The 15217-nt window shown below is 37.9% G+C and overlaps 1 protein-coding gene across 1 annotated transcript in view; it reads left to right on the top strand.

The window, feature by feature from the left end:
* Positions 1 to 1928: 1928 nt before the first annotated feature.
* HNRNPD (heterogeneous nuclear ribonucleoprotein D) overlaps positions 1929 to 15217 on the top strand; it is a 16146-nt gene continuing 2857 nt past the window's right edge. Inside the window, exons 1-4 of the mRNA XM_007946822.2 lie at positions 1929 to 2155; positions 4008 to 4064; positions 13206 to 13374; positions 14629 to 14790. Of these exons, the coding sequence (XP_007945013.1) occupies positions 1929 to 2155; positions 4008 to 4064; positions 13206 to 13374; positions 14629 to 14790 (615 nt within the window). The remainder of the gene's footprint in view (positions 2156 to 4007; positions 4065 to 13205; positions 13375 to 14628; positions 14791 to 15217) is intronic.

Below are 15217 nucleotides of genomic sequence, written 5' to 3' on the forward strand. Positions count from 1 at the left end.
AGAAATCCCCTTTCAGTCAGGTCCTCTTTAGTTAGCGCAAACTGGTAACATATGGTTTAAGAACAATCCTCCTTTTTCCTTGGCTATCATTTGGCAGGTGGAGACATAAATGAAGTAATTGCCATTTGATATAAGACAGTTTCTTATGTGTGATCAGATTAATACAGGAGTTCAGTAAGACTGTATTTTTAAGACGGTTTCAGAATTTGTTTTCTTGAGTTTTATTAATTATGCTGCGATCCAAACTCATTAAAAACTTCATTAATTAAAAAATATTCTTTTTCATTTATCTTTCAGATTTGGATAGTGTTCATTTAATACTAATTCATTCAACTATACAATAGTTAAGAATATTTGGAAAATATTTACATTTTTCAGCGTTCTTTATTTTGCAAACTTCACTTTGTTTTCCCAGTTCTCCACACATACCAAATAATTATTTGCTGACTTCATTTTCTTTTAGGCGTACTGCAGGAAGTTGCAAATCCCAAACCCAAATCTAGATTCCATCCAAAGCCATTTCGAATTTTTAACAGGTATATTAAAGAATAATTTTACCGTGTCCCTGCAAAAGACACCTAGTGGTGTTTTTTAAAACACGAACGCCAAAACACCACAAACACCAAAGTCTCATAAAGATGACTGCTGGCACTTACAAATCCAAGTTAGTGCAAGGGCAAACAACGAATCAAAAAACATTAAACGAACCCTGGTTAAGCTAACACAATTCCAAACTCTTAATAACTAAAAGGAATCGTGATAGATTTTTGGATCTTCAAAGAACGGTACCAAAATAAAATATTCAAGTTACCTGCTTCATTTGCAGAAAAATTCCGGGAGAAAAACAGGCAAGTGAAAATCTTAATTGAAAAGCTAATCTTAAAAGGGAAAATAAACTAATTCAGCAGCCTCAGTTTGTCCGCCCTTCCGCGGCAGGCAGAGAGCGGCAGCGGGGAAAACATCAATGTCACCAGGTCCGGAGCAGCGAGAGAGGTGGAAGAGCGGCGGCAGTCTGTGCACGCGCCAGGCCAGGCATGACGAGCCAGGCGTTTCCAGGAGTCACAGTGGATAGACCCGGTTTATGGGGCCAGCATCTCAAGACCGCCACTGTTCCCAAGTTGGGCAGCTCTAAGACAGCAGAGCTGCCAGATGTGCGCCCCCAACCCCTAACCCAAACCCTGCAGGTCCAAAGGACAAGGACACAGTAGCCTTGGATGAAGTGCAGCTCTTTAAGTCGCGAGGAGCGGAACCACACCCCAGCCCCAAGCCGTCGCTCTCGCCAGCAGCCGGATGGGAAAGAGAGGAGTGAGTGCGCGGTCTCCAGGAACCCTCGGAAGGGCGGGGACAGAAGAAGAGGACCTTTCTAGCAGTGTTTTCGAAACGGCGCTCCTTGTTCTCGATGGTCCCCGCGCGGCTGTCTCAGCGTACGCCACTTCCGGTTCCTTTTAAAGGCCCCACACTGTGAGACGCGGCGCGAGAGAGGAAGGTATAAGAGGGCGAGCCCGAGAAGGAAAGGGGGGAAAAAAAAAAAAACAAAAAAAACCCTAGAGATAGAGGGGGCGGGGGAGGCGCAAAGGGCGCGCTCTAGCGTCACGTGACCGGGACGCGCCGTTCTTCCGTCGGCCATTTTAGGTGGTCCGCGGCGGCGCCATTAAAGCAAGGAGGAGGCAAGAGCGGCCGCCGCTGCTGCTTATTCTTTTTTAGTGTAGCTGGACAGAGCGGGAGTGTGTGCCGCGCGAGAGTGGGAGGCAAGGGGGGCAGGCCAAGGAGAGGCGCAGGAGCCTTTGCAGCCACGCGCGCGACTTCCCTGTCTTGTGTGTTTCGCGAGGTAGAGCGAGCGCGCGGCAGCGGCGGGGATTACTTTGCTGCTAGTTTCGGTTCGCGGCAGCGGCGGGTGTAGTCTCGGCGGCGGCGGAGGTAGTAGCACTATGTCGGAGGAGCAGTTCGGCGGGGACGGGGCGGCGGCGGCAGCAACGGCGGCGGTAGGCGGCTCGGCAGGCGAGCAGGAGGGAGCCATGGTGGCAGCAGCGCAGGGGGCAGCAGCGGCGGCGGGAAGCGGGACCGGGGGCGGAACCGCAGCCGGAGGCACCGAAGGGGGCAGCGCGGAGTCAGAGGGGGCGAAGATCGACGCCAGTAAGAATGAGGAGGATGAAGGGTGAGTAAGGGGCGGCCCGGGATAGTGAGGCCCAACTAGTTCGCTCTTCCTGTCCTCCCCCGCCATTAGGCCTATTCCTGCTTTCCTCCCGCCTGCCCTCCAGGCCCAGATACAGCCTCCTTGCACTATTCCCTGCTCCTCTATATGGGGCTCCCCGGGGCCTTGATTTCCTTCTCCCCCTGCCTGCTTATCGCCCCTCCCCCACCGCACACGTTTCCACCTTTAGCCGTCACCATGCTGTTCCCTGGCCCGCCCTCCTTCCCTCCCTTGTCGTGGGTCTCCTCCCACCGATTTAGCCGCCGGGAATTTTTTCCCGCCTGTCGAGGGATATTTTATTTTGCCGTGATCGCTCTCCTGTTTTCTGAAGTTCGGGCATAAAAACGCAGACAGACACAAAAGCCCTTCTGTCTGTAGGGCTAAGATTTGTTTGGCGTTTCTCACTCCATCCCTAGAGGATGCGATTCTTTAGAACCACATGCTTTTGGGATGGTGGAGATTGTTGTCCTCCTCTACTCCTCCCACCCCATCGTCAGGCCGATTTTTTTTCATTTTGAAGTTTCGCCTGGACTTGATAGTTTCCGCCGCTGTACATTATCGCACGACGGCATGCTTGTATAAGCCGTGTATTTCAAGCAACGGAAAAATTTGGCCTGGTAAAATGCCTGGAGTTGCCTGTTGGTATGTTGGTTTTGCTCTGCGGGCTTTCGTTAAGTTTCCAGTCGGCGGGGCCTGCACTTGACTGGAGCTGGTCCTCCCTCGGGCCTGCTGGCTGCCCTTCCCCCACCCTGCTGAGTTATTCTCACCGCGCACCCTTTTCGCGCCCTCAGCTATTGGGTTCTCCAACTCGGACAGCTTGTACACCTCACCTTACTTTTTCTGAACATTTTTTTAAAAACAAAATCTAATATTACTCCACCTCGCCCCCGGGACCGGGATCCAGTTTGGTCTCTCTTGATTTCTCCTTTCAGCTCTCTAACCTACTGTTAAAAGGAGGTCTGCCCACCCTCTTTCACAAAATGAATGAAAAGCACTGTATTGTGCTAAGGGATCTATATGGGTTTTGTTTTTACTGTACCCTTTTAAATACTAACTTGCTTTTTCCAATTGGAGTAACAGTTGTATACAAGTGCTTTAAAGCTGCATTTAACGTATTAAAATTTGGGAGCGGGAGCATGGGTACAGGAGTTAGCAGGAGGGACTAAATTGGCGTTCTTGGTTGAGTTTTCTACCTATTCCTGTTACTGACTGCTGATCTTGGATTAACGCTGCCATTCCCTTTTGTAATGGTAGAGGTCCTGTCTTTCCCCCCCCTCCCTTCTCCCATGACGAAAAAGATGTTGGTGAAGGTAAAAGCAATAAAATGTCGCTTTGACCCAATATTAAAAAACAATTTTTTTTATTTGGGGAAGAGTACATAAGATTTTTTTTTGCGGGAGGGGGAAGCATTTTGGAAATAGGATTTAATAATCCCCATCTAGGCAGGTTCTTGTCAGGCTGTTTTGTAGATTTTGGGAGGTGGGAGGGAAATCTAGCTTTTCTTAAATAGAAGTAATTTTGAATTATGTATAGTTTAATAAAAATATTTAAAATATTTGGAAACTTAAACCTTTAACATTTTGGTTTTTGTTTTCTGAATTCTGTTCTTTGGTCAGAGGGACCAAAGTGATTAATTATATACAAGTGGGGCAGACTTTCTGTTACCCCCAAGTTAACCAAGTCACAAAACATTTCCCTTTCTAGTTATCTACTGTTGAACTGAAGTGTAAATGAATTAAAAGTTTTTAACCCTAACGGTGTCAAAAACTAAAACTAGAATTTTGATTGGTTGCTGTACCGGTTGTTAATTCCCTAGCCATTCAAACTCCTCCCCACGACACACTGAAGCAGCGACGGCACAGCGGGAAGAATGGTAAAACTTTTAAATTTTATTTCTGTATTATAAAGGTTTCAATAGCCATAACATACAGAGGGTTTTTATTAGTTGCCCATTGATCCCCAGGAAATTCTAGACATTAGTACAATAGGATATTTTGTACCTGGGATATAAAATTTTTGTAGGTGTAGTGTGTAATCTTTGGGCAAAATTGATGCTGTTAATATGGTTTTTGATTTGTGGTAATGCATGTAATTTTGGCTTGGTCAGTTTAAGCTAAATATAATTAGTAATATTTTTCTATCTGGGCAAGAACAAATTATTGTAATTTTAGTGTTGACTTTTTTGTTAAGATGGAATCTTTGTTGGAGTTAGTTTAATACTAAAGATCTTTGCTTGATATATAACATTGTGTGTTTAAAGTGTCTTGCATGTTATACTCAATATTCTGTAAATGTTAAAAAGTAAAACAATTTAAAAATGGTGCTGTATATATGTATTATGCACAATATTTGTCTTTTATCATCAACTGTATTTGTAAATAAAGCTTTAATAAGAATTGGATATGAGTCATTCAGAGGAGGGCTAGTGTGGCTTTCCACTCCAGCTCTTTTAAATCTTTTGTTTTTAATGTGATTTGGCTGGAATGTTATAATTGATTGCCATGTATTCACAGTTGCATGACTCTTCTTTGGAAGGCTGGTAGGTTGAGTGTTGTTCTTTTTACCACCCTTCCCCTGCCCTAAATGTCAATCTTTCCACCTTTAGGAGCATATTTGAGTTTTCCAGGGGTTTGTATCCACCAGCACTGGAGTTTGGAGGGCCACAGGTGAATAAGTAATTTGCAGATAGTTGACTAATTTATCCTACAAGTTGCATTCTGTTTTTGTTTAGTCAGAATAAAATTTTGATTTCACACAAAATTTACTTACTATTAATATTGTCATCTACTGGAATCAGTCCAGTGTTTTGTTGGAAATAAAGCAGACAAGAACGAGTAGGCAAAGGGAAAAGCAAAACTGGGGAAAAAATTTATATACCTGTATGTATTTGTATATATATGTGTGTGTGTATATACATATATAAAATATATATGAGTGAGGTCAGAGTTTGGTATAGAACAAATAGATCAGATGAACATAATATATTTGGTGACTAATGTTGTTGTTATTATGTGCTGTCGAGTCTGCCTCGACTCATAGCGACCCGTCCTTGGGTTTCCTAGGCAGTATCACTACAGGAGTAGGATTGCCCAACCTTCCTTCTGATGAGTGTCTGGTGGATTTGAACCGCCAGCCTTCTGGTTAGCAGTCAAGTGCCTTAGGCACTATGCTACCAGAGCCCCTTGGTGACTAATAGACTAGTACAATTTCATTGCTAGCTAACAGTGGCAATCCAAATGAGATTAAATTATAACTATATTTTAAAGACTTACACTCTATTATGTATTTCATATTCAAATTGTAATTGTTTTCTGTAATTTGAAATGGCCGTCAATTTAGATTTCAAGGTCGTTGTTTGACTGTTAGAATACTTGCCCTGCTTCCTGATACTTTGTGACCTTTGAAGTAAAAAATGAACAATTAAATTTAATTAATGACATGTTAGATTATGACCATTTATTATCCACAGAAAATAAAGTTTTTATTGAAATTTATTTGAAGTTTTAAGTTTACACTTACACATAATGCAGTTCTGATTTGTAAGGTCTATTAGGAGTTTTCTTGATGACTGTCCAATTACTCAGCCACATGTTCCTCTCAAGACCTTTAGATCTTCTTTTTGATGTCTCTGTATATGTGTGTACTTGACACTTAATCTGTTTTTTTCTGTCTTCCACTTTTGAGGATATTGGGGAACACAGATTAATAATACAGTCTTAATCGTGAGGCTGTTTATTCATTAAAATCATCTAAATCATTTTTTTAAACACATTACTGTGTGCATTTTCTTTTACAATGCTAAATTGAGAATAAAGTGATAACAGTTTTATCCTAAAAATATTTCAAAAATCAGTTTGTTGTATGTACTTTTTTTCCCCTTGATGGAAGAATAAACAAAATTTAGGAGGGTATGGCTGTTAATACTTTTAATGAATGGTTCAACAGTTTATTATGGGTGGACCTTTCTTTAATTTTTCCAAATTTAACATTATCCCTGGTTTTTCCTTAGGAGCAATTGCATTGCAATCATTCATTTTGCTTTATAGTGCAGAGTTTGTTTTCTACAGTGTTGTAATTCTTTGGTGGTAGTTACTTTAAAATTACTTTGTATCTCGTAAAATGATATATGTAGCAAGCAACCTGGAGTGAGGAGTAGATAGAGATTTTAAATTTTGGGTTTCCGAGGCTGTAAATCTTTATGAAAGTAGATTGCCGGGTCTTCCTTCTGCAAAGTGGCTGGTAGGTTTGAACCGCTGACCTTCAGGTTAGCAGTCTAGTGCCTTATCTACTACACCGCCAGCACTCCTGATAGTAAGGAAAATAGTCCTGTTTCATTAGCCAAGTACAGATTATCTTATTCTACAGGACAGTCTAGTCCCATAACTGGCAGTGTGGTGGTGGTGTTATGTGCCATCGAGTTGGCCCCGACTCATAGCGACCCCTCCTTGGGTTTCCAAGGCAGTGTCTCTAGGGAAGTAGGTTGCCCAGTCTTCCTTTGGAGGAGTGGCTGGTGGGTTTGAACTGCCAGCCTTCTGGTTAGCAGTCAAGTGCCTTAGGTACTATGCTACCAGAGCTCCTAACTGGCAGTATAGAAGTTGGTATATAATGGACCCACACGTTTTTGTTTTAAATATTTGAAATTATAATTTACATTGTAGTGTTTATGGAGCAATCTGAACATTGTTTTTTAAATGTAATTAATAGCTTTCAGGGCATACTCATGCCAAACTTTTATTCAGTAAAGTTGGGTTTTCTGTGAACAGTGAAGTTGAGACCATAGGAGGGTCTCAATTTTAGCATTCTTTGGAATTTTTGACAAGTTACCAGTAGTTAAAATTGCAGAAATTGCTGTCCTCAAATCTTATGGTGGAAATGTAAGGGAGAAGTATAAAATTCTTTTAATTTCAAGTTCCTGTTTATCCTGAAAGATAAAAAGTAAACTGACCTTTTAGGAGTGGAATTGGAGAATGTTATTGGTGTTTTTCCAGTGCTTTTTTGTAGTATCTATGCCATAAACCTTGCTTTAAACCTGAGTAATTTTCTCAACCTATGTGTTCCCTTCTTCATGTTTGCTTTCAATGTATATACTTAATATTGCCTAGATATTGTGCCGACATTAAGGCCACGCTAATACAAGAACATTTTGAGACTACTATTGTGGTATGCAACTTAATGGCTAGTATGGAGGATGATTAATTTTAGCTTGCAAGTGATAACATGCCACAGTTTGAAAATATTTCAAAAAGAGTAGAGTATCTTTTATTCTATTCCATTTAAAACTTTGTACCTCAAGTGTTTGCACATTCACAAATGTAGTAAATATAACCACTGTTAGTCTCAAGTTTGATTTGATTTTAGTTCTGCTTCAACGTTTTAGTAGATAGGGCACTGAACTGGATGCTGGAAGCATGGAATCTGTTTCTGTTACTTCATTTTCAACAACGTTGTGGTCTCAGGTAATACAACATGTCTGTTGACTTGGTTTGCTGATCTGTGTGTTGGAAACAGTGCTCATAATGGTAAGATTGACTACATAGCCTGCTTTGATAGCTTGTATGTATTTGACCAGTGCTCTAATAGTTGATACTGCCAGTGATTTACTCCTGTGGAGTAAAGGTAAGCACATTTCAGTCTCTGGAGTACTATGTTGTACATTGAAGCTAGGCTTTTAAGAATATTTGGGGGAGGGGAGGGTGCCTGTTACTAGAAGTGTTTGGTCAGTAATCAAGGTTATAATTTTCAGTATTGGGCTATGTACTGTAAAAGCCTTGAAACCATCACAAAGCCCATATAGCTAAACTTGCCCCCCCTCCCCCCCAGCTTTTAGCCCACTTGATGGCACCTGACATACGTGATGTAACATTAAAAGAAACATATAATTTTGAAGGGAAAATAACTGATTTCTTATGTGTTGGTGATACCTCGTTATAGTTTGTGTCATTTTAGGATTTTGAAAGGAATAATTTTAACAATAAAATATGAAAAAAAATTTAAATAAGGATTAATTTGTGTGATGTGTAACAGTCTTATAAACGATGATAGTGATTGGCCAGTCATGTTACATACTTGAAATGTGTCTATCAGGTTTTTAAACTGTCAGAACTTGTTATGAAACCATAAGACCATGAGTTGTAGGAAGAGTTTTAAAGTTACAGAATACTTTTTTTGTGTGTGGGGGGGTCCCTGTTCCAAAATGGCAAGGAAGTGCAGTAGTTTACCATTTTAATTTGAATAGGGTGTTTAAAGCTGTCTTGTTTCACAGTAAAGGCTTGTTAGGGAAAGCATCTTTACATAAATTTTTTTGTTGTTGATTTTGGAGTGTTAAACCTACTGACCTCAATAGTACATAGAATATGTTTCTTGGGTGCGGGGAAAAAAAATAGGATGATTAAATCAGATTGTTTTCTACCAACCAGTACTGCTCCATATGTATTTTATTTTATTTATGTTTTTGAAATTACTGTGTATTACAGTTGCATTTATGTGGAGCACAGATGAGTCTTGTGTAAAGAGGAGTCTTCAAAATAATGTTGGATTCTATGTTTTATTTGAGAGTCTTAGGTGATCTAATTTCTAGTCTATATATTCTTTAAATGGGTATTTAAAAATTATTTCTGGTTTAAGTCTGTTGCACTGCAAAAATAATCTTAGGATCCATTTATATGAATCTCATCCTGGCCTGTTCTCTTGCCAATGTAGCTCATCCATATAGCCTATGACTTTAAAAAAAAAAAAAAAAAACCATTGAGTAAATGAAAGGGTTGTTTGATAATGAACTGTTGTTGATCACGGTCAGTAAGTGTTATGGTTAAATTGTACTTTATCTCTTCTAAATAATAATTTATTTTTATTGAGCATTTAAGATGTGTCAGGCTCTGTTCTGTGGCATTTAATTCCATTTAGTCTTAACCACAGATATCTTTGGTAGGGTAGGCTTTGTTGCTTCTCCTTCTACTGATGGGAAGCAGTCTTGAGCTTTATTTCTTATTTCTTTTTTCTTGGAATCATACAAAAGTGGCAGAACTAGGGTTCAAACCCTTTTAATTTGGCTTACTACCACTTGAAGTTATTTTCTCTAAAAGTTGATAATGTCCCACAAAGCAGCCAAAATTCCTGAATAGTTCTGCATAAGCATCTGGATGGTTATCTGTACTGAATTGTTAAACTTTATGCTTGTTATTTAATTCCATAGTTTGGTAATAACAGTATTTAAGAGACTTCGATTGTTGAGTAGATGTTTTAAATTGAAGTCCTGCTAGTAATTGTGGGATGATTGATTGATTGATAACTGAAGATCACATATACAATGTTGCGGCTCATTTCTGTTGCTACTTAAGTAAGTCTTGTAACATAGTTTTAACTTGGCTGCTTAGGATTTTCTGAAGTTTTACCTCTATTGGAAAGTATTTGCATCTCTGCAGGAGTGATAGCTTTGCAAGTCAGGGTCAACTGGTAATTTGGATGGGATCATAGCCATTGTGCTTTAAGCAGTAATATGAAATATAATTTAAATTGATAACATTTTATGCCGTCTCACGATTTGAAGGAGAGCATGTCAGAATGCTAATGTTCCAGAAAGGCTATAAGTTTCCATTTATCCAGAATCCAGATGAAGAAACTTATCCAACACTACTATACAGTTATAACTTGGTGTTCTTGTTAAATAAAGATGGGGAGTGTATTTAATACATTCCATTTAGTTAAAGTGGAACGGATTTGATAGTTTTTTCACCTGTAGGTATCAGTCGTTGAACAAATCTTTCTTACTAGAGCAGGAAAAAGAAAGCCAAAGGGCTTTTGGGCTGCCAAAATAAATGTTAATTTCTTCTAAAACAAAAGGCACTTGCCCATAGACTTTGTACTTTACAACAAATTTGAAAAAGTTTAAAAGGGCAATGTATACACAAAACCAAAGATGAGAAGGCAGGGAAGGACAGGAAAAACCATATGAATGTAACTCAGGGAAGAAATGGGGAGAGTGCTGACACATTGTGGAGATTGCAACCATTGTCACAGAATAATTTGTGTATGATTTATTGATTGGAAACCTAATTCAGTATGTAAACTTTCACCTAAAATACAATTAAAAAAATTTTTTTAAAAAAATAAAAATCCACAAAACCAAAATTGGAGAAAGTTTAAGAGTTGGCTACTTATTCTATTTTACTGTATGCTATGGGAAGGGGGAGGCATTTTAGAACAGCAATTTGTGATTTATCTGGCAAAAAAAATTAGAACTTGTTAAAAGAGCTAAGAAATAATAGAAGAAGAAATGAGATGTACTGTGCATAAAAAATAGCTCTAATTTCAGAAGGCTAATACCATTCTATAGTAGCTTAATACATTAATGTTAACCAACCCAAAAAGTGTTAAATCATAATTATTGTACTTGATTTACAACACAATTTTATTGCAAATAGTTGATGGCTGGAAATCAGTTGAAGGGAGTTGCGCAAGGCAGGCAGTGCTTTTAAGGAAGGTGAAACTTCCAGCTCTGAAATAACTTGGCTCTTCATTCTCTAAAGGTGCTAGAAAGCTGATGTTTTACTATACATTTTGCTCTTTTTGAGAACTGGTCATTATTCTTTGGGATATGTATACATACATATACACATGTAGTTGTCAAGAACGTTTAATACCTGGATAAATAGGATTTATCCTAAACTAGGAGGGATAGTATCTTCAGTGAACCTTTTTTAGCTCTAAGGTAGGCATATGTAATGTTTTAACTTAGGCTAAAAATGACATAGAAGATTATATTAAAAGTGGAGAGTTTTCTTAGAGCACTTTATTGGGCCAGTTGATCAATCAGTATGTTTAGGATTTAAGAAAACTGACTTCCTATGCTGTTAAAAATATTTGGGGCCTGTGAATAATAGTAGTTTGAACATGCCTCATTCTTGGTGTTAATTATTTTTTTGTGATTGATTTCTGTTAATTTTAAATTAAAGACAATTTCACAATATAAACATTGCCTTGATTAAATACAATCAAAACTTGTTCTTTCTGAGACAATTTTCTTTACAACTTTAGCATTTTTTAAAAATAAGACTTGTTGTATGCTGTTTGGGCTAAAAGAATTTCAAATTCTCTTTGCTCAATTATTGAAAGAAAATTTCTGTAATCACAGAAGTAATTTAATAGTTAACTCTCAACTTAATTGAAGTTGTTTCTGTTCTAGAACTTGCCGTGGATATCTGAGCAAGAAGCCATTTATAGTCATTTTTCTTTCTCATCTTTAAAAAAGATGACAGTGGGCTCCTCACCTTTAAAGGGTAAATGTTGGTAATGAACTTTCATGTCTGAAAGAAGTGCTCTGTATGTTTAGTTTAAATAATGATGTTTAAAGAAACTTATGGCAATAAGAATTGGCTATTAGAAGGTGCATTATTCGAGTGAAAGGAAACATATTACTGAGAAAACACTCCAGAGATTTCCCAGGGAAGTGGCAGTAAATAAATGTTAACACACAACCTGTGCAGCATTATGGGTGTTTTTGTTACGTTCATTTGATTATAAAACACAAAATGTGTTACAAATGTAACTTCAAGCATGGAATTTTTACTTGAGGAAGTCCTGAAAATTACGTATGAGAATACTTGTATAGGTTAAAAAACCTACTCTGAAATGGAGAACACAGTGTGTACTTAAAGTGTAAGACTTCTTTTGTACAAAAATGTAACTGACATTAGAAGTAAAAAGAAGCTTGTGGTAGAATAGTATGATCAGTAATACCTCAGTTAATCGGGCATCTTTGGGGAGAAGACCCTAATTCAAGGACAGGTAATCTTTTATTGCAATAATGAAGCTAACTAGCAGTATCCTAAAAGCCCACAAGATGGAGATGTTTCCTAAAGAAAGGCTTACTTTTAAATTTCTTTCTGGAGCTGGAAGTTAGTATCAAACCCCCTTCCCCAGTTACGACATACCTCCCAATTACAAAAATGCAAAAACATGGAGCAATCAGGAATTTTATCTCCATAGTGAATTTTTTTTTAGCTCTCACATAACAAATTCTGACAGTTTATTCTAAAATAATAAAATCTAGTATTTCTTAAATAGGTATATGTTAGCGCCTCTTAATTTTTTTTTTATTAAACACAGAGGGCACAGTGTAAAAAGGATAAAAGAGCTGCCAGATCTGAGCTTTATGGCCTTTGCTGTAGTAGTAATAATGTTAAATAGTAATTTAAGATGTCACCTTGAAAATTTATTGAATATTTTTTTGAGTGTACTACTTTGGTTTCAGTGTCTTGGTGAGTTCCAGTTATCCACCAGTCACTTCTAGCATTTTAAAGGTTTAAATATTTTACTGCTGGTTAACTTGAGGTTTTGTTGTAAAGAAATCTAGTAGGTTAATTAGTGGATGATGCTTTAATGAATTGTCCACTAATTACTGTTAACCTCTTTCACAAAATTACTTTCATCTTTCTTAAGGGGTCTTAAAACCCACTGCCGTCTAGTCGATTCTGACTCGTAGCACATCTTAAAAGTTAGTTCACAAGTTAATTGTGAGAGTTAGAATTTCCTGTTTTGTGTGCTGAGAGTTTTGTTAATGAGAGAAGTTTTAATTAGAACAGGATCCTCAGCATGCACAAAATGCTGGTTGCTGTGATCATTGCATACTCCATAGCCTTTTGACATATCTATTGAAGATGTGGAAGAGTAATCTAAAATTGCGGTTCTGTATTTTGCTACTGTCAATACTTGTAATTTAGGGAAAACTTTATGTCTAGCATTTTTACTTTAGGGACATGTTTATCTTTTTAGCATGTTGAAAGACTTAATATGCTGCTTGCATACTTAATTTTGTAATTACTCAGCAGCAGTGATGAGCAAAACTTTGGGGAATAAGATGTCCTTGATATGTGTGGTTATATAGGAAGAAGAACATTTTAATATACTGCCCAGTAAATTGGTGCAGTTTGGAAAAGGTTTATTATTGATGTGGGTAATATTTAAGGCAAAGTTTAATTTATTTTTAGCCTTTTAATACTGCTTTTTGTCTTTACAGGAAAATGTTTATAGGAGGCCTTAGCTGGGACACTACAAAGAAAGATCTGAAGGACTACTTCTCCAAATTTGGTGAAGTTGTAGACTGCACTCTGAAGTTAGATCCTATCACAGGGCGATCAAGGGGTTTTGGCTTTGTGCTATTTAAAGAGTCGGAGAGTGTAGATAAGGTAGTATTTTATGTGTTCTGATCAATTAGTAAAGTTTGATGAAATAATACAATAAAACTTGTGAAAGCTGGAGCCTATGTAAGGCAGAGACCTGTCAGAGAGAAAACTCAAATATTTCCAATTAAAGCGATAGAAAAATGGTAAGACTGCATGCACTTTGTCAAAGGCAGAAAACTTACACATCCAGGAAAAACAAGGCAATCCCATCAAATTCCAGCTCTTACAGCTTTTATTGTATAAAATATTAAGATATGGATAGTTTCATAACAGTGGATTTATCCCTTACAATTCCTCCTCTGCAAATCTAAGAAGGAAAAGACAGTTCTTTCCCTAATATATTTTTATGAGAGAAGAGTCAGAGTCAGGAATTGTTTACTGAATACATTCTGTGTGCCAGGCTTTACTAAATTAAAATTAACTTAAAAAAATTGTTGAGACTTAAAAAGGCTTATTTTAAAAGGGCATGCTGCTGTAACAGATTCATAGAAATACAGAATTTGAAATTTGTTGGGCAAGAAGCTTTGACCCTAATCATCATTTTGGTCCTTGCTAAGTAGAAGCAGTAACGATACTTGTTTATATATCTGATAGTTATCTAGTAAGTGGTTAAATGCTTGGTGGCTAACTGAAAGATTGGTGGTTCAATCACATCAGCTGAACCCATTAGTTACTCTGCTGGGAGAAAGATGTGGCAGTCTGCTCCCATAAAGATTTATAGCCTTGGAAACTCTGTGGGGCAGTCTTACTCTGTCCTATACCGTGATGGGTTATAATTGACTCTAGGGCAATGGGTTTTTGGGTTTCTGGTATTAACCAGTTAATTGGTTAAATTTGCATTCTTATTGACCTTAGATTTGGCACTAGTTTGTATTTGCTAGTCCCTGGGTGGTGCAAATGGTTAGGTGCTGCTAACTGAAGGTGGGTGGTTTGAATTCCCCCAGAGGCACCTTGGAAGAAAGGCTTGGCAGTCTACTTCAGAAAGATCACAGTCACTTAAAACCTTACTGAAAGCAGTTCTACTCTAACAGATGTCGGGTTGCCGTGAGTCAGAATTAACTTTGGCAACTGGTTTGGTCTTTGGTTTTTGTGTATTAGTTGATGTCACATCACCGCATGACTTGGCATGTTAATCTTGAGCCAGTCAACACATGCCTGGCATTAGCTATATTTATTTAGTTACAATTTTAAAATAAATTTTCTGTGAACTATAGTTAAAATAAACATATTAAAAATGAAAAACTTCAATTTCTTTAGGTCATGGATCAGAAAGAACATAAATTGAATGGGAAAGTGATTGACCCTAAAAGGGCCAAAGCCATGAAAACAAAAGAGCCTGTTAAAAAAATTTTTGTTGGTGGCCTTTCTCCAGATACACCTGAAGAGAAAATAAGGGAGTACTTTGGTGGTTTTGGTGAGGTATGTGATAATGTTTTGACCCAGTTTATATCTAAATTACTGTGAATGTAATTGGACTGAAAGTCACTGGGTTTTTCAAAGCTATTGAAAGTTAGAGCAGTTTGTGTGATTGGTTTTGGAATAAGGATATTGTCAATACTAGCAGATATTTGCAGGGTAGATTATTTTACTTTTCTCATTTATTGAGCACTTAACTGTGTACAGGTTATTATTGGGCACACAGTACATAACATGACATAGATACATGTTCTTAAGCTTACTAGATTACTGGAAGAAATAAAAATGACTTGAGGAGGTGTCTGTCATAAAACAAATTCAGATTGGGTTACCTAAGATAAGGAATCATTTTACTGAGACTATGAAAGGAATGTAGAATAAGGTGTAGTGCTTTCTCTATTTCAGCATATTTATACGTGCAAATTTTTAA

Source organism: Orycteropus afer, unplaced genomic scaffold, assembly GCF_000298275.1.
Source record: "Orycteropus afer afer isolate SDZICR_OR568_19922 unplaced genomic scaffold, OryAfe1.0 scaffold00172, whole genome shotgun sequence".
Taxonomy (NCBI): domain Eukaryota; kingdom Metazoa; phylum Chordata; class Mammalia; order Tubulidentata; family Orycteropodidae; genus Orycteropus; species Orycteropus afer.